The sequence below is a fragment of the Ambystoma mexicanum genome, chromosome 2p, assembly GCF_040938575.1.
Source record: "Ambystoma mexicanum isolate Mex_15411 chromosome 2p, UKY_AmexF1_1, whole genome shotgun sequence".
NCBI classification, from domain to species: domain Eukaryota; kingdom Metazoa; phylum Chordata; class Amphibia; order Caudata; family Ambystomatidae; genus Ambystoma; species Ambystoma mexicanum.
Genome location: NC_090923.1, coordinates 1,399,054,243 through 1,399,074,667, shown reverse-complemented (window position 1 = coordinate 1,399,074,667; position 20,425 = coordinate 1,399,054,243). Strand labels below are relative to the sequence as shown.

Below are 20,425 nucleotides of genomic sequence, written 5' to 3'. Positions count from 1 at the left end.
TCCCTTAGAAGGTGAATCCCTTCCATTTTGAAATGTCTGTATATTAGAAAATAATTCAGGCCTTTGAGATTTATTACTGGTCTTACCTTGTGTTTGCCCTTCACTAAAAACGGGTTGCTTATGAACCATCCCTGTCCTTCTGAGGCTGGCCCTATTGCCTTTTTTATTTTGAGTAACTCTACTTCCCTGTCGAACAGATCTTCGTCTTGTTTGCTGAACCTTATCTGCCTTGATGTGGTTAATTGTGACAGTTTCTGCCAAAATTCTAACTGAAAACCTCAAACCGTCTGCATCACCCATGCATCTGAGGATATCCCCTCCCATTATTCTACATGCAACTTCACTCTTCCTCCTACTGGAGGAATGTGTGTTTCCATCTTTTTCGCCAGCGCTTTTATTTCTCTCACCTGTGTTAGTCTGGTGTTGCTGTCTACCGTTGCCTCTCCAACCTCTGCCCCTGCTTCTTCCTCTGGAAGGGAAGAAAGGGTTCGACCTCCGGTCCTCTTGCTTCCAGTGGGCTCTGTCATTATAGGACCTTTATATTGATATCGGCTGGACGAGTGGCCCTTTCCCCCTCCAGCCCTGTCAAAAAACTTCCTTCCGAAGATTTTCTTAAGAGATGATTGTGCTTTGTCCATGGACACATACGTGTTGGGAAAGTTTGCCATATCTTTTATGAATAGATCCCCAAACAGTTTGCCTTTCGCTGCTGCTGCTTGCTCAGAAGAAGCCAGCTCTCCCAATCTAGAGTCCAACTTCATTAGTATTGCTCTCCTCCTTTCTGTTGCCAACGCTGTGTTGGCATTCCCCATCAGGCATAGGGTTCTCTAAGCCCATCCAGCCACTATCTCCGGATCGATGCGTTCTTTCTTTACCTTGGCTTCTTCAGCGAGTTGCCATATGCTAGTGATAGGACCCAGCATGTCTAACAGTTTGTCTTGACAGGATCTCCAGGACCTGTCAATTCCTTCCTTCATGTCCCTGCCGTATCTCCCCAGGAACGTGATTATTCTTTCATCGATATCTGGGGTATCAGCCATCCCATCCGGTACTCTAGGCCTGGGGCATTCAGCTCTTAATTTGCTTCTAGCCTGCTTGCTCAGGGGTGTTCTCAGTCTCTTCCTTATATATTCTGTAATTCTTTCGGGGTGTTCCCACTCATTCGACCTCGGGTGCACCAGTTTGTCTGGGTCAAATTCGTCGTTATGGGACTCATCGTCTTCCCTCCTGCTTTTTTTCCTCTTGTGCTCCCACCTGTTATTTTCTGAGATGGTCTGATTTCCTGACGTACTATATTCGTCAGATTTAGAACTGCTTCTGCAGTATTCATCAGATGATTCGCTTGCACTGATGTTATGTCTTTCATGAGACCTCGCCTTTCTCTTGTCCGCTCTGGACCTATGTGAACCCGGGGGTGTCTGGGAGCTATGATCCCTGCAGGTCTTTTTCTTTCTTCCCCCTCTATCCCTGCGCGCTTTGTCCCGCTCCGACAAAGCAGCCAGGTCCTGCATTATGCCCCTTTCTCTATGGGGTCTTTCGGCACTATTCATCCTCTGTACAGCCTCACTCATGCGTAGACCGCTAACATGAGGTCCCTCAGAGTCATCAGAGTAACTGCTAATCTTAAATTTGAGCTGTGTAATTAATGCGCAGTTTTCTTGAGTTGCACCCGTCAATTTGCTTATCTTTTGTTTGTAGCGGCACGGGTCTCTAGTAATATTATAGTTTTTCCTGGGACTATGCCCGTCTGTTTAAGAGAGTTCATTATTACTCAATACCTTAACAAGTATTACCTCCTAAATCAGGCAGTTAATGAGGAGTCTGCTCGTAGTTTCACTTGGGACTGAGCCCACCACTTACTTGAAGAGCAGCAATGGCTAATCAAGCCTGCGGTGCTGCTTTTGGCCACCAGGTGGCGTCTGAAGTTTGTTGACAGAGCTTTGCTTTGCTCTCTTCCCCTGTGAAGCATGTTGAACAAGGCTGTTACCAGCTGACAATGAAGTAAGTCTGCCCTTTTTCACACACTTGTAAACCTGAAAGGATTCCTAATCTCTGTTTGTGAATGTTCGCAATGGCGCCGGAAACGAAAAGTCATGTCGCGCTGTTGCGAACTTCCGTTTCACAGTGCCTTCTAACGAGGCGAGATAAGACGTTGGAACGAAAATCCTGTCGCGTCCACTCCTATGGGGATATGTTCTGCCAATGTTCCCTGACGCGCCGCGTGTTTTGTTATATACTATCTGCGCCCGTGCATACATGCATAATAAACGTTATAAACATTAACTCATAATAAAACATTCATATTGTGATAATAAGCAAAGTACTTATCGCGGCTGCTCAAGCAGCAAAGAAAGAGGAAGGACTGTGGTTTAAGCAGAGTTTATAGGAGATAGTGAGATATGATTGGACTGGAAATATCACATGGTTTTGTGAGCTTATGAAAAACGGACTACAAATTCACTGCAAGTTTGTTTTTCATAATTGTTTATTGATACTTTGCTGCTTGAGAAGTAAAGGAAAGTTCAGAGCATAATCTGAGCCTGTGAGTCTTGACATAGAATCCTATAGTGGCAAGATAGTTCTTAGCATCATTTATGGCCTTGAGCTTTGGTCCCTTGCAGACTGGGATAAATTGAGATCCCTGGAAGGTCTTCTATGGAAAAGACAGTAGGCCTCCCCACATGTCTATCAATGTCTGCCCTTACACATGAGTTAGGCATTACCTTATTAAATGCCCGCGAGACATTTGTTTGAGGATTGTTTAGGTTTTTGAAACGTGGACATTTTCTATTTTAAAAACTTTCAATACGTTGTATAATCTTTGACCTCAGGGTGGTTTTGGTCATGGCTCCAGGGAGGGTCACCTAAGTTCCTTAACATTAGCAGTGGTGATATTTTTAATTAAGATTGTATTCAAATAGTTGTTCTAGAATGGAGGTTTGATATAGCTTATGCATTTTAGTATCAAGCTTGTTGATTACTCGTTTTTTAGAAATATCAAGCCGGTAAATCAATTAGATTGTATGAATATTTGTGCATGAATTGTTAGAGGTTTTTAAATAAAAACCCTAAAGGCACAAATAAAAAATAATAGCGTTTAAATTATCTCTCTTGATATTGCTTTACTATATATTACATATTTATCTAATATTATTGACTATTCGGGGGATATTGTGGATGCGTCAAGTTTTTATTGTTTACTTTTAAAATATTTAAAGATGCACACACGTGGAATATATATAATTCATCTCAAGTGATGGTTCATGTTATGCGTACTGTTTGTTTTCAAAATGCTTAATTAAGATTTTAAAAAATAAAAATATTTAAAGAGTCACGATTTTCTATGAATTGTTACAATATTATTCTATCAATACAAATATGTATTTCTTTGTAAATCCTGTGGGTAAGCGACATCATAAATGGTAGCGACACCGACATCAGGATCACACTGACCCCTTTCACAGATTCCCTGTGGCTGCTTGGAACTTGAGCATGCGCAGTCAAAGACGAGAAACTCGCGAATGGTCTTCCAATGTCTCAATGCAGTCAGGGTTCTGTGGAGTACTCATGCGCAGTGGGTTTCCCTCTCCTTTCTATTTCCATGACTTTAAACCCGGCCTGCCTCGAGTGCGCGTGCGTTTTAGTCCAGGGCCTGTCTGTGTGTATTGGTGAGGTGCCGTTGTAGAGCAGCAATGAAACAAAGACAGCCGGGCTTGGTTGCTCCTGGGGGCGGCTGCAATGGCAGTAGTGAAAGCGGTGCGAAGCCGGCGGGGGGCGCGCGGCGGAGGCGGCGCAGGCGTGGGGGTGCCCGGGAGGCTGATGAGCCAGAAGAGAGCGCCAGCCCCGCTGTTCGGCCCCCAGAACAGGAGCCCGCCCAGCTTGGAGATGGAGAGGAAGACGAAGAGGAGGATGAAGAACGTAGCCCAGCAGTCCCTGGAGAAGAGGAGGACGAAGAGGACGAGGAGGAGGCAGACGAGGAGGAGGACGAAGAAGCAGACTCTACTCCCGAGGAGACCCCTGCTCCGCCCGCTGCGCCCCCAGCCGCCGCTCGTAAAAAGGACGGGGGACCAAGCAACAAGCACTGGGAAAGTCCTGAAACACTTAGCCTTCTCGATCCCGTGCGGGGATGGCTTGGCAAGCACTACAAGAAGGTGAGGGTGCACTTATTTTTGTACTAACAATAACTAGGAGAGAGGGTCTCTCCTTCACAACGCGGGCTTCAATTGCTCAATGTATACAGGGAGAGCTCCAATGCAACATAGTTGCTGAAGTTCCTGTGTGGATGGGGACACACGAGCAACTTCAGTGGCTGTCTTCCGCATTATAGCACACTGGTGGTTGTCAACCGCTTGGGTGTATTGTCACTTTGGTCTTAATTGTGGTTCTTCTGATTTGCGAGTCGGTAACCCCAGCCTCAGCTCGGCACCTCTGTCATCGGCGAGAGCCTGTACGTGGAGGGCACGCATAGTTACGTTTAGTATCGGTGGTAGGTGTTGTGTATTCTTATAACGATTAAGTACACAACATCAAGTTATATTAGATTGTGATATTGAGTTTAATGGAAGGAGCCCCAGGGAGGCCAGCCTCTTTCAGCAACATCTTCGTGTATGATACCATCAACATTCTGGAACCATACACGAAGATGCTGTTATGGTTACAGAACCTTGTGTACGTACATTTACTGAAATGCTATCCTTACATCTCCCCTCCTAAATAAATAAAACTAATTTGAAAAACTCAGAAACTACCATCATAACATTTCTGCTATGTTGCATACATAACTATGAATCTTAACTTTAAAAATATGCACACTTATAAAGGATACGATATCTTCATGTTATCAGAGGTGTAACATATTAGCTGGATCCGAATACTCAGTTTTCAAATTCTCAATAATACACATAGTCTTGTTTACGGTTCCACAATCTTATCCTGTGTCTTGGTATTGTCTGAGCATTGTCATTCCTTCCTTCATGTGGTTTTCCTTGTGTTTTCTCTTCTTGTGTATTACCTTTACACATTATACTTGTTTCACCAACATTGTCCTTGGATGTCTTGTCTTGCAATGTTTCTCCATACCAGCCTTGTTCCCTTTCATTTCTCATTATCTCCCCTTCCTTTGCCAAAATTACATCATCACATGACCATTTCCTGCCATCCTCTAAAATCACAGATTTCTTTGAACATTCTTTCACTCTTTGAGGAGGACGAAATCTCGATTCTCCTTTCATTACACGTTTTGGTTCTCTCACTCTTACCCAATCACCTGTTTTAATTTGACTTTCTTGAACATGTTTTTGCTTGTCATAGTATCTTTTATACTCTTCTTGTTTTCTCTTTACTTTGTTGACAATGTCTTCCAAATTTATCTCTTTGTTTCCTTTTTTTATCATCCAAGCAGGCCTAAGTCTATTTGTTTAGTTTAGTTTATTATTTGTATAGCGCGCCATACCCTGGAGTATCAGGGCGCAAACAGACAAGGATATGTTCAACTTGGTTACAGGTACATAGAAATCAGATGTCCTTCCTCTCATCAACTTTGTAGATGTCCTTTGTAGATGTCCTTCCTCTCATCAACGTGAATGGAACTTCCTCAGTAACTGAGTGTGGCGTAACTTTGTATGTGTTGAGAGCTTCTTTGAGCGTCTCTTTCCAAGGTAGACCATTTATGATGGCCAATTGAATAATACCTTTTATGAAACGGTTCATCCTCTCCACCAAACCGTTCCCCATTGGATAGTATAAGGCCGTGGTGCTGTGTTTAATGGCCCTATCCTTCAGAAACTTGAATCTCCACAGACATGAATTGAGCTCCATTATCCGACACCAGCTCTTGCGGTTCTCCTTCTATGTTAAAGATTTCTTCCAAAAATGTCACCACTTTGATAGCTGATACAGAGTCCTCGACAATACCACACTCCACCCACTTGGACATATAATCTACCAACACTATGAGGAACACTTTTTGTGATCCCAATGTCTCATAAGGCCCAGCTATATCAATAGCTAATTTTGTCCATACTGTACTAGGAATATTCACCGGCTGTAATGGGGTTGTCTTTATTAATTTACTCTTGTCACTCACTGCACATGCGGTACAATCTCTGACTAGAGATTCCATTTCACCCCACATGTTAGGCCACCAATAAGCTGTTCTTACTCTTCTCTTCGTCAACATTCTCCCCACATGACCTTCATGGGCAATGTCCATAATCCTCCTTCTCAAGTTTGTCGGAGGTATGATGCGTTCTCCTCGATATACACACACCTTATCACTAGACAGCTCATCTCTAAATTTTTCCCAGTATCTTACATTGTCATCAATGTCTCTCCAACCACTCTCAATGGCCCTTCTCAACATTTCCTGTTGAGGGTCACATTCTCTGGCTCTTATCCATTCCTCCTTTGAGAAACTTGGATGCACTTGAGCTATGATACAATCCATGTTTTGTTCTTCCATCAATGCCTCGTTGTCCTCACCATCACCCGCTACACCCTCACACGGTAGGCGAGAGAAACAATCCGCCACCACATTGTTCTTTCCTGGAGTGTATTTTATAATCACATTGAATTGCATGATGATCAGTGTCCATCTTCTTATGCGTGGAGATGTCATGTGAGGATTTTTTGAGTTCAAAACATGTACAAGTGGTTTGTGATCTGTTATAATGTCCACTGGAATGCCCCAAATGAGACTTCTGAAATGTTCTAATAACACCCAAAGCTTCTTTTTCTATTGTCGAATAATGTCTTTCAGCACCTCTTAATGTCCTTGAGGCAAAGGCAATGGGAACAATTTCACCAGCTTGAACTTGTTCTAGAACTCCTCCTAGTCCTATGTTACTTGCATCCACAGATATTCTTGTCTTGGCACTTGAATCAAACAACTTCAACACCGGTGCTCTATTGATCAATGTTTTGATTTGTTCAAATTCTTTTTTACAATCTTCAGTCCAATTGAATTTCACACTTTTGCACATTAAACTTCTTATTTTCTCAGTTCTGTCCGAATAATGGTCAATGAATTTCGAGTAGTATTCTGTTAAACCCATAAAACTCCTAAATTGGTCCTTATTCTTGGGATCAGAAATTTTTAAAATGGTGTCTAATGATTCTTTTGGCATTATACCATCAGCATTTATCCGATGACCCAAGTATGTTACCTCATTTTTCTTGACCTTGCATTTTTCAATTTTTAGTGTCATTCCTTTCTGCTGTAGTACCTGTAGTACACCCAATAACTTTGCATCATGTTCTTCTTGAGACATTCCTGACACCAAGATGTCATCCTGAAAATAATGTACTCCTTGTAAACCTTCAAATAAATGATGCATCAATCTCCGGAACACCGCGGCTGCTGAAGCCAACCCAAAAGGCATTCTCTTGTATCGAAAAGCTCCTAATGGTGTTACAAAAGACGTTAAATGTCTACTCTCTTCCTCCAGAACTACTTGGTGATATGCTGACGATCGATCTAACGGCGTGAAATACTTTGCTGGCTTCATGGTAGTCAACATTTCACCAATGTTCGGCAAAGGATGGCGATCTACCCAAATGTTAGCATTTAAGTCTCTTAGATACACGCACATTCTGATGGATCCATCCTGTTTTTTTACAATTACAATTGGGGATAACCACTCTGAGCTTTCAATAGGTTCGATGACGTCCTGCATGCGTAACCTTTCTAATTCAGCCTTCAATGCTTCTCTGGTACCAATGGGTATATTCCTCACTCTGTGTACCACTGGCTTTGCACCATTTTTGAGTATGATACGATGTTCAAATCCTTTGAGTAAACCAATTTCTTTATTAAATATTTTGGGAAAAGCTTTTGCCAAATTCTCTGCAGTATCACAACTGTTCTCCTTAATGCATAAAATGGGCACCTTTTCACCAGGATGAATTCTGATTTTCAAAGCTGCTTGCTCCCACCATCCTACTATTGAAAACCCATTCTCAGCTACATACAATCTGCAGCATGTCTTTCTCCCTTCAAATTTCAGATGTACCCAAACAAACCCTATCATGTTGATGGGTGTTTTTCCATACCAAGTTGCCTTGATTTTTGTCATCTGTAGTTTCATTTTTCTTTTTAACACATTGACATATGTCTCCACATCAACCATCGTATAAGGAGATCCAGTGTCCACCATCACTTGTAGCGTTATGCCATTTATCTCCATGGCAACCCACGGTCCCACACCTTTTCCACTTGGCGTGACAGCTAGTATTTGAACCTCGTCTTCAAACTGATCCTTGATTGCCAAGAGATTGCTTGGACCACCCATATCTTCCAATGCCTTTATACTTGTCATCGCTGCACCTCTGCCTCGATTTTATTGTTCAGTATTTCTTCCAAACCGGCTGTTAAATCTTCCTCTTCCTCTACTGTTGTGACACATTTTTCCAAAATGTCCTAAATGATCACATCTGTAACACTCTGCTGACACAGCTGGACAATCTCTTTCTGCATTGACATGCTTATACCATCCACAATTCAAACATCTGTTATTTTGTCTGAACATGCCTGCTCTTCCTTGTCTGGCTCCACTATTCATGTCCGACCTGACCAATCTCTTGACCATAGTAATCAATTCATCTTCTTGACTGTTATGTTGCCCATCCTCCATATCTTGAACTGATTTGACTTCCACATTCTCCATTTTATTTTGGACTTCCTTCATACATTTTTCACCCAATTCGATTGACCTGGCTATCTCAATAGTCTTTTCCAATGTGGGGTTCTTCGCCTGCCACAAACGTTGTTGAATCCGAGGATCTGCCACATGCAACACCATCTGATCCCTTAAGTATTCATCTGCTACTCCAGTGAAAGCACAAGTGGCCATCAATCCCCTTAATGCAGCTAAATGTGTCTATATTTTCTTCTTTACCTTGTTTTCTCGTGAAAAATCTATATCTTTCCAAAACTGTTAGTTTTATTTCCAAAATGTTTATTAAGTTTGGCAATCGCTGTCTCATATTTTCTAGCTCCACTCGAAGATTCCTCCCAGCTCACTTCATCATGTTCCAATTCAGGTAATGTCCTGAAAATCCTTAGTGCTTCAGCACCTACGCAACTTAGAAGTGTAGCCTCTTTCTGATCATCACTGTACCTTGAACCTCCTATTGCCCTCAGATATACTTGAAAATTATCTTGCCATTGTTCCCAGGGGCATGTTGGATTCCCAGGCAATGGCAAAAACTTTACTGGGGCAGCTATGGTCTGCATGATGCTCTAGAATTCAATGAAATATTGTTTTTGTTCTTGTATCAGGCTTCACTTCATATGCTTCTCTCTCTACTAGTATTTTTCCTCCATAAATACTGTTTGTAAATTGTGCACGTGCAATCCCCAAAAAAAAAATTTTTTTTTTTATTATATCGGCACCTCCATATCACTCTCTCCCTTCGTTTGAACTTCCGTGTCAATTTGTACCTCTATGACACTAAGAGTGAACAAATGTTGTATGCAGTTTCACTTCTCGTATTATTCACCATTAGTTTTGTCCCAAAATGGCGGCACGCACTAAGGTCCTTTCCTCTAGTGCATTTGACGGTTGGCCCGCTCGCGCATGCCCTTCGTATGCTGCCGCTCCCTGTGAGTGTATTTCTTTAATGACTTTTCTTCTCCCTTAATCGCGCCGCTCACCTGTTTCATGAAAGCGCATTTTCCATTCCTTCAATCACAACGATCGCCGCTCCTCGTAACCAGCGTCAGCAATCTTCAGAGCATTTATTAACTGCTCACATTGTCCCAGGGCTCTCTCCATGCAGTATCCTCGTCGCCAATTGTTGTGTATTCTTATAACGATTAAGTACACAACCTCAAGTTATATTAGATTGTGATATTGAGTTTAATGGAAGGAGCCCCAGGGAGGCCAACCTCTTTCAGCAACATCTTCGTGTATGATCCCATCAACATTCTGGAACCATACACGAAGATGCTGTTATAGTTACAGAACCTTGTGTACGTACATTTACTGAAATGCTATCCTTACAGTAGGTAGTGCTTTGATAAGCTGACGGGGAAGCAGACGTGAGGTTCATGGGAACAGAATGCCCATCGTTGCCTCTATTATCCACATTGTTTTCTTCATCCCCGTAGCCTATAGCGACTCTATCCAGTAGTGAGATGAGTGTAAGTGCGTTAGGATGTTTCTGTGCCAAATCGCGCAGGCGAGGCTCATCCCGACAACTCGCTTCCACTTTACCGAATCAGTGCTAAATCAATATTCGCACATTAACGCCTGGAGAGTACAATGCACACCCTCTTACCTCAAGCACCCATCCCAATACACCTTGTTTTCCCTCGGTTCACCTGCACAGCAAAACGAGCAATTTGAGTATTTGTACTTATTGTGTTTATATAGCGCTTTACATTATAACAAGGTACATAAAAATGTATAACAGAAGCAATTTGCAAAACATCAATCAAACCAATAAAACAGTAAGTAGAGCAATTTGTGAGGGAAAGGCGGCGAGAAAGGGAAAGGAGGAGGGAACAGAAGGGGCATTAGGGTGAAGATGCAAGGAGGGTAAGGGGAAAGGGGTGGATATGGAGAGGTGCATAGGGGAAGATGTGAGGGAAAGGAGAGAGAAATGGGAGAAGATAAAGGTATCCGGGCATACCTGCCTACATTTGAAAATCAAAATTCCTGAGATTTATGCCCTGCCCACAGTCGCACAAAACTCTGCCCATTTTCACATGACTCTTCCTACATGTCAAAAGGTCAACTGTTGTGATGTGACGTCAGAAATTTGCAGTTCAAATTGAAATATGCACATTTCATTAAATTGCCTTTTCACAACCACCCACATTGCATAGGACAAAAGGCACTCGCCTTCCATAAAATCAATACATTAAATTGTGCACATGTAAACTCCAAGAACTAATACAAAGGTTTTCCCTGAATTTTGTAGTATGGAATTTGGACATTTCACCTTAGTTTTTCATCAGGTTATTTAGTGCAGTGGTGAGTTGTCCAGCCTGCAAACCTGATGGCTGTGGTTCAATGGGGCTAAGCCCACCCTAACCTGGCCAAAAAGAACGAAAGCAAAACGAACGCGCGTTCGCATTAAAAGTCGGCAAAAAAAGAATGAAAGGTGAAGCAAAATAAACATGTTATTTTGCTTCACCTGTATAACAAAAACAAACAAAAAAAACAATCAGTGAAAGCTTTCACCCATCAAAATTCCTAAGATTCCAGGGTCTTTTCAGGAGAAATGGCTAAAATTCCTGAGTCTCCAGGAAAAATCCAGAGGTTAGGCAGGTATGTATCGGGGTGGGGGATGGAGGATAGCTTTCAGGGAAGTACGGAAGGAGGAAAAGGTAGGTATGGAGCGGATAGAGGGAGGAAGGGAGTTCCAGTGCAGGGGGGCTAGGAGCAGAAACAGGAGGAGGCACATGGGGAAGGGAGGGACAGTGAGAAGGAAGAGATAAGCGGAACAGGAACTGGAAGGGATGTAGAAAGAGAGGAGAGATAAGTGGGGGCAAGATCGTGGAGAGATTTAAAGATGAGACAGGAAATGAAATTTAAGTTGGGAGTGAAAGGGAAGCCAATCTAAATAAAGAGAAGAGGAAATGGAGTTGTGAGGGGCAAGGAGACAGAGGGTACCGACAGCTGAGTGGTAGAGGGAGTTGAGGGAGGCGAGATGAGATGCAGGCAGTCCAAAGAGTATTGAGGAGCAATAGAAAAGGCGAGAGAAGATAAGGGAGAAGATAAGGGATGACATTAAAAGTTTAGTGACATGGAGGGTAGGGAGGAGCAGATTTTGCGAATGTTGAAAAGGTGGCAGCGACTGGCGCGAGAGATAAGAGAAATATGGTGGGAAAAGGGAGAGGGAGGAATCAAAGTGAATGCTTAGATTGCAAGCGTGGGCAGTGATGGGGAAGATTAGAGGGGGAAAGTGAAAAAGGTGGAGGAGAGGGGGGGGTAATTGGTACATTGCTAGCTTTCTCCGCGATTTATTAAATCAGTGGGATCTCCCCATCTTTCCAGTACTGTTCAGCCACTTGTTTACGAACCTACCTCCTGTATCCTAACTGTATAGTGTTTCTCCCCCCCCTCCCCTTCCCAACAGAGATCCTGTCTTCCTTGTACTTTAACACTCAAACTTTATGGACTTGCTTCCTATCTTGCTAGTTGCCTCAGACAATCCTTTTTAATTTGTGTAAGTTATGTAAGTTCGTGTCCATGAATGCAGTGATCTCTTGGACCATAATGTTTCTTCCTCCTGACGAGTTTTTTTATACTCCCATGAGGCACTTCAATTAGTACTAGTAGTGTAGTATGAGTATGAAGACGCTTGGTGTTGGATGCATGTGAAACTCTAAGAACCTTCTTTCGTTTTCTTTTCTGTGGCCGCCAGAAACGCAGTACATTTTAAGAGGCTATTTTAAGTCTAATGGCAAAGTTCTCCACACACCTTTTTGTTGGTCGCACAAACATGTCTTCCCCTTAAAATCACCCTCTTCTTTTTCTCATGTCCCCTTGTGTGTTCTCAAATATGTTTAGGGCAATATCGTCACATTACAGCAGACTCTCAATGCTAAGCAGCACTCATCCTCCTTGACCCATCTTCTGCTTTTCACACCATTGATCACGCCATACTCGGCCTACACTCCCTGGGCATCAGCTTCCGCTCTAAGATGGATCTCCTCCTTTCTTTTCAACTGCTCACAAATCATGCTCCTCCTACCTTTCTCAATCCCCCCCTTTGGCCTCTTCCCAGAGGGTCCCACAGGGAGCCTCCGTTTCCCCACTCCTCTTCAATCTCTACCTTGGTCCCTTCTTGGCACTCGTCCTCTCTTATAGCCTAACCTGCTATAACTACGCGGATGACGCCCAGATAATTTTCAAGATGCCAAAATTATCAGAACGTAGTTGGGCCCGGATACCTTGCGCTTAAAAGAATGACTCTTCACATTGTTTGCAGTGGGTTGTATGCATTTTATTTGCTTGCATTAAGTGGTCAGCCGACACGTTTTGACCTTTCAGGGTCTTTATCAAGGCTCAATTAATACACTTTTAATCATTTGTGCAGCGTATTTGTGATGCGTTGTCAGTGATTGTTAGTATTCAGTGTCATTTGTAACAGGGTTGAAAACATATATACATTTACAAGGTGATCAAGACATTCATTCTGAACAGTGGAGGAGAAGGAGAGGCAACATTGTTTAGTTATTAAGTGTAGTGTTTCCACACTGCAGAGCCTCAATCGGAGGCTGTTGGCATGACACAGAATCTGAAAACCTACCCATCCCTGTCATACAGCAGAGCACCTAAATTACATTACGTTCCTTACTTAGTCCATCATTCATGCCCAGGAACCCACTGCAGGAAACTGACTGGTTTACCCAAGCCAGATTCCCAGGCTTCTCAAAATGTCGACTTGCTCAATGTGCACATATGCAATGAACATTAACTATCAAATTCAAGAACTGGGATGAATTTGCGGTTAATGAGCAAATTAACTGCTGGACAAAATGTGACAAATGCATTGTCTGTATATGTGAAGAAATCTACATAGCAAGTACCATCAGAGAGCTGCGGACACACTTCATCTAACACCTGAATACGAGATGATCACAGGACCCAAGATAGCCCCTGGCAATCATCACACCAACTGGATAAGAAGGAAATAAGATTTGTAGGACTACGAACAACCACATGTGGTACGAGAGGCAGCAACCATGAACTAAAATGAGGAAACAAAGCACGACTGATCTGCCAGTTTAGATGCGTTGCCAACGGCCTCAACTCAGACCATGAGCTTGGTACCTTTTTGTAAATCAGTTAAAACACTTTTTTAATGTTTTATTTTAATTTTTTTAAAGTGCAATATTATCTAACCAACACTGTATATCAAGTGTTGACCCTGATGTGGAAATACCTTCCAGACGGTTCACCCAGTAGCCCACACCAAAATGGAACCATTCAAAACATCTCACCAGAATTGCCGCCCAACACAGGACCTGGTCCAAAAATTCCTGTACAAGGCATCTGCACCCCAACCAGCCAGGCTTTGCCCAGCCTATCATCTCTGTAGTTTTATAACCCCTCAACCATGAGAGGAAGAGAGGCTCCAGCCAGGATAGCAGGTGTCCTCCCCACATCAAGACTGCCAGGCACACACCAGTGCCCAAGTGTGCCTGTGATATCTGGTTGCTTTTTTATTAATCCTGCATACTACCAACCTCACAAGCACACCAATAATTCACCTCTACACCATCTTCCAACCAACGGTCCCTTGTCCATGCAATGCTGCAATTGCCAATTTCCAACAAGCGATTGAACATAACCACAAAGTAATTAGGGCATCAGCTCCCAAGCACTTGCATGTTTGACAGCCTTCACTCAACCATTGGTCTCACTAAAATGCCACTCGCTGGTTTTATTGGCAACATTCTTTTCTTACGTAAACCTTTTTCCCCAGTTGACCCGAAGCACCATGAGCTGTGGCTAATGTGCATATGCGGAAAGGGATTACTATTCTTTGTGTGACCTGCTACTGCGCATACGCCAATGAGATCAGTGTCTCCTTATTGGCGCTAGCAAAAGGGGCCCTCTACACGGCTCTGCGCACATAACTGGAGTTGGTATTCCAGCTCACGTGCATGTGCGACAAGAGCTTAGCATCCTCTCGTGTCAGCTGCTACCACGCATGCACAAATGTGATCCCTATCTCTATTCAGCCTTAGTCACCATGACTTGCTCTCTCTCTGTGCGCATGCTCCCACCGGGCAGCAATTGCCCCACATGGCCCCATTGGTGGAACAAGCACATGTAGAGCCTGCCATGAACCACCTAGCTCCCACTATTAATCCGGCAACCAATCCGAAGCATCAACAGGCCAGTTAAGGAATCGGCAGAGGCTTTTTAAAAACTCCTCTGCATAGAAATACTGCTAGACTTCAATCTCTCAAAGATGAGATCCAACATCCTAACTTAAAAATGTAATTTTACATTTCCAGCTATTTATTTATTTGTTGTTTTTTGGTTTTTTTTTTTTTATTTTTTTAGCAGCAACCCTTGACTCGAGGGCCAGACTTTAATCTTCTCCCAAAATTCCCATCCATCACAACCAGGGTTTAGTTTCCACCCTTCCTTGGTTCTGTAGCCACCATACACAGCTGTAGCTTAGCAGTTAGCTTATTGAACCCATGCTCAGGCACCTAGACACGGTTAAACACTGCTGCTTACCTACCCAGGCGTTCTTTATCTAACCAACAAGACTGCGCCATGGTTAGGACACCAACAGATGCAGGAACTGGCCCGCAACCCTTCGCCAAAACTGGTTGACGGCCTCCAATTCTAAACGACACAGGAGAGGCTGCTCCACAGCTCCCCTCCCCATACCTGCCATCCCTGGTCCACTTGCATTAACCCTAGCCTCAAATAAAGGGACCAATGCCATGCATTAGATGTACATGTTCATAAGCACAGACAAATTACCAGCTGCCTGCACTGGCACTATGCCGGATGACTTGTGCAATTTGACCCACAACACCAATTCACACAAACCACCTCTTTTAGATAATTGCCCAACGGGGCTGACCTCCCAAGCTAGACCACAGGACAAGCAGTGAAAGCTGACCATCCACACAGACCCACCCATGGGCACCGAGACTCCACGTACTAGGTTAGGCCTTCTGTGTCATGCCTAACCACTCACCTGCCTCTGATTGCGGCTCTGCAAGTGTGACAACACTACTGTAAACACTTAACTAAACAATGTTGCCTCTCCTCTTCTCTCCCCTTTCCTCCACTGTTCATAATGAATGTCTTAATCACTACTTTGTAAATTATTGTTTTCAACCCTGTTACAAATAACACTGACTACTAACAAATCATGGACATTATGTATCACAAATGGGCTGCACAAATGATTCAAAATGTATTAATTCAGCCTTGATAAAGACCATGAGAGGTCGAAACATGTGTCCCCTGACCACTTCAATTACGTAAATAGAATGCATGCAACCCACTGCAAAACGAAAATGTGAAGTAATTCTTTTAAGCGCAAGGTATCTGGGCCCAGCTACGTTCAAATCCAAGCACGAGGTATGGGCAACACCTCCCCTTCCCGTGACCCTGCTGTAATTTAAACCCACAAACTTGGCAGAAATATCAGTGCTGCTCAAAAATGAATCAAAGCCTACTCTGCCCAAGCATCTCTTCTCCCGAAATTATCAGCCTCCCTGACCTCGCTTCCTGCCTCTCTGAAATAGACCACTGGATGATGGCCAACCACCTCCTCCCCGACCCAGGCAAAACTGAAATCCTAATTTGCGGTAAAAAATCTCTCCTTCCTCAACCAACCCCTTGGCCACACTCCTTAGGGGCCCCACCCGCTGCATCCACCTCTATAAAGAATCTTTAATGCACGCTCGACTCAGACTTATCACTCTCTCACCACATCACCGTGCCCAGAACCTGTCACTTCCACCTACTCATCCTCAGGTGAATCTTCCCTTACCTCTCCTACCCACACAGTCTCTGCAATCATCCTCTGCTTCTTGGACTGTGCCACCGGACCAGCTCGGGAAACCAGCGAATCCAAGACTCCACAGACAGACTCCTCCTTGCCCTCTCACCCAGAGACCACATCACCCCGGGCCCTGGAATACTTTTACTGACTTCCGATCAGCTGAAGGGCGTCCTTTAAGGCCATGTGCATTACACACCGCTCCATCCATAATACTGGCCCAGAATTCCCCCCCGGACAAGATCACACGACCAACCCACTGGAAACCTTAGATCTGGTTCTGCAAGCCTCCTTGTCATTTCCCCTCCCCTCACCCTAAAATTCCACCAGAATGGGAGCATCCGCTTTCTCTGTCCATGCCCCCACCATCTGGAACTCCCTCGCAATACACATCCGCCGCAATGAAGACTACTGCTTCTTCAGACGGGGCCTCAATGTGTTTCTTCTTGCAGCAACCTGAAGTTTCTGCCCCCAGCACCCCCCTTCACGGCACCATGTGTCTGTCCCAGTTTGGTTCACATCCAGAACATTTTCCACTGCAAGGTAAAGTTCACATCCAGAACATTTCCCATTGCAAGGTAAAGTACAACTCTCAAAACATTCAGGGCGACTTGAATTCGGTGAGCAACAGCGAAGCGCCGAGCGAGGCATCAAGGTACGTAGTCAACACCACTAGGTGGACACCAGTAGCAGGGGCCGCAACCAACCCTCATGCGCACTCATCCATACTCCACTCCAACACACAATAGCCACCAGACTGCAACGTCCTATGACAGAATTCGGTCCAGCTGGACACATAATGAATCTCCGGCACTAGAATGCAGCTTCGACCTATGACCCATTTTGGTCAATCCGGTCACATAGCAAAATCTTTTGCACTCTCTAAAAAATCTCCTGACCTCCCCCAGCACCCATCCACATGCCTAATGTTGGGTTGCTTAATCGAGCACGGCCAGCCAACCTAACCCAATCTCAACCTAATGCGCACCCGCTTTTTACACAGTTCAACACTGTACATCCAGTGCTCCAGATAGGATTTTGAGGTGCGAGTATTTTACTTCCTAGTTTGAGATTTGAAGAGTAAATCCAAATTCAAGAGTAAAAATGAGCATTCACCCTTGCAAGAGAGTAAAGTGTTGGACATCATCCAATGTTTGAATAAAGTTAAACGTCTGGAAAATACTAGAAACAATACAGTCGTATTTCATGTTAACTGGCTTCAAATAAAATGCCCTCCCACGCAATAACTTGTAAGTGTGTGCTATCCAGCTGCATCTTCATGACATTAGGACACAGGACCTCCATAAGAATTTACTATAGCTACAGAACCATAGACCAACTAGTTAGGTATTCATAAATAAAGTTCCTTTCTCTACCAGCATCACTACTGTGCCTTTCACCTCGGACTGTTGCTGCCTCTTTACCTATGTTTCATGGCCTCTTCCTGTTGCTTCTTTGTCTACCTGTCTCCCACTTTGTTGCTCTACCTCTCACTGTTGAGTGTTTCCATGCTTCTTGTGGTGTCTTGATTTGTATAGCTCTGCATATCCTGTCTCTGAATACTATTATTGCTGTTCGTCGCCTCTGTCTTGCTGTCACTCCAGTGCCTCTCGCTTGCGTTATTCCTCCGTTTTTCTCACATTGTATTATTCTGGCTCTCCCTCCTTTCCATTACATTCTCTGCTCTGTCTCCAACTTCAGCCCTTCGTCCTGTGTCTCCTAGGTTCGTAATTGCTTTTCATCTCCTTTTTTATTTTGAATTTGACATGGCAATAAGTGATACAAGCTGAAAATGCTTTTTCTATCTATAGATCTAGTTCAGTTTAGAAATGGGGGCGTGGTTCCTTTTTTAAGTGTATGCAACTTGCTTTTGGAATTTAGGCTGCAAATTGCTGCAGATGCATGAGCTCACAGAGCTGTTGACAGGTTTGGAACTCGCACGTGAAACATTGATCTGTGTGGCAGGTTTATCGACCCACTGAACTTAGTCTGAAAAGCTTGTAGGATTGGGGCATCGGCAGACCCATGCACGGCTTACCTGACATAATTGGTTCGTCCCAAGCTCCATGTCTCTTTCAATTAACTATCCTAAGCATGAAGCAGGAGATTTATAGAGCTACTAGAGATTTGGCGGTGTCACACAATAGTTGGACACAGGAGAATCAGAAGTTAGGAAAAGTGCTATACTGAGAGCAGGATGGCTTCAAGCCTAGCAAAGCAATGCAACTTCTCACTGTCCATTAGTGTGCATACTACCACCTCAGGAGACTGGAGGGGAGAGCTTAGAGACTGTTTCTCTTCAGTGCATTAGCTACATACTGAAACAGCAAACGCATGTTGGTACTGCGCCCTTACAATACCACTGTTGAAAAATTCAGGTACTGTTCCAATGCGTAGCAGTCCTGCTAAGAAGTCTGGTTATGATGCCACAAAATGTGCTTTAGCCCGGCTGTGAATAGTTCATTGTCCCATATGGCAGCTCCGCTACTGTGCTTAAACATAAAGCAGAGCTGTTGATTAGTACTAATACAGTCAACCCTAACAAAAAAAAATACAGTAATGTTGGGAAGTGTTGACCTGGTCTCATCTTAAAAATATAAAAAAAAGAAAATAATAAATGGCTAGCCCTGTTTGTGGGGGGTGTGGGGGAAGGACTGCTAATGTCCCATTCACATTTTATATAAATGTCCATCAAAGAATTGCTGGTAGATTTATCACCCTCCCCATCTGTATGATTTTATACCTGCTCAGGGGGACGGTGGGGTAGTAAAAGTAACATTCAGACCATGTGTCCAGCCGTTCCTTGCTCGCTCTGCTGTGACTAACAAGTGAATGTGCCCTTTCATGCATGCACTTTTAATATTTTTAAACTATACCAAACATATCTACTAATTTAACATCAAATGCAGCCCTTGCTAGAACACTTTGATACTGTACTACACCGATCTTCCAAATCAGGCTCAATAAGAATGCCAATTCTAATGAAACTTTCTAAAGTGTCAAAGCAATTTGCAATGTACATTAGTGATGCAAAATTCTTAAATGAGATTGCGCAAATTGAACAAAGTGAAAACGGCACACTGATGTATTTGCTAGATGTAATAACCAACACAGGAAGGTGTTAAATAAACAGATCATGACTTAACCCAGTTGGATGTCAAGAGTGTACTCCGTGATTTGAGGGTGCTGCTAAGGATCGTCTTGTAATGGTTACAAATAGGGAAAAGAAAGGTGCCGTAGTCAGAAGAATTTTCAAGTGCGTAAAAAGTCCAGATGCACGCCTTATCTGGAGGGCTGTCTACATACTTGTACTGCGGTCCCTGAGGCTGTTCACCCACAAGGGAATCCTGGAGGGCTGGGTTGGACCAGTGAATCCTAAACTTCCAGTAACCTGTTATTTTGTTTTTTCCTAGCTAAAATATTGTAGATTTCTGCAGGAGCTGATTATGCCACTTTGTTTCTGTCCGGTCCTGATGATTCTGTCCGCAGGAGCTGTTTAACCCTACAAACCCCTCTAGATGTCTGGTCAACAGATGAAATATTCACAGCTGAAATTCAAACATCCTCAGGGGAATGGGGAAGTGGAGCAAATAACCAGATTCCCTTCTTCTCATGAAATGGACATCTGCAGAGGAAATGAACACACAATTACACCTACTCATGCACATTATCCCTTCAGCTACTTTGCCCCTTCATCGTAGAATGTGAGCTGTACCTGTTTATCCTCTTCAAAAGAGCAGAGAGGAAAAATATCAGTTGATTGCAGCTATGTCTAGGCTCCTCGTAAATTGGACTGGTCTTTACTGCAGTCAAATTCCTGCGGTTGACCTTTAGATGGCAGAACAAAGTTCCTTTTTTCTTTCTGATATTTTGGTGCAGTTCGTTTTTTGAATGACCCTCAACCTGGATTTCTTTTTAGAGCTCCTGCTTTTCA

General features: G+C 43.6%; 1 protein-coding gene across 2 annotated transcripts in view; it reads left to right on the top strand.

Moving 5' to 3' along the window:
* The first annotated feature begins 3,591 nt into the window (after nucleotides 1-3,591).
* The window catches only part of SMARCC1 (SWI/SNF related BAF chromatin remodeling complex subunit C1), a 1,286,593-nt gene continuing 1,269,759 nt past the window's right edge, over nucleotides 3,592-20,425 (top strand). Inside the window, exon 1 of one of the 2 annotated variants that reach the window (XM_069645841.1) lies at nucleotides 3,592-4,151. In XM_069645841.1, the coding sequence (XP_069501942.1) occupies nucleotides 3,693-4,151 (459 nt within the window). In that variant the 5' untranslated portion in view covers nucleotides 3,592-3,692. The remainder of the gene's footprint in view (nucleotides 4,152-20,425) is intronic. The other variant, XM_069645843.1, reaches the window with a different exon arrangement.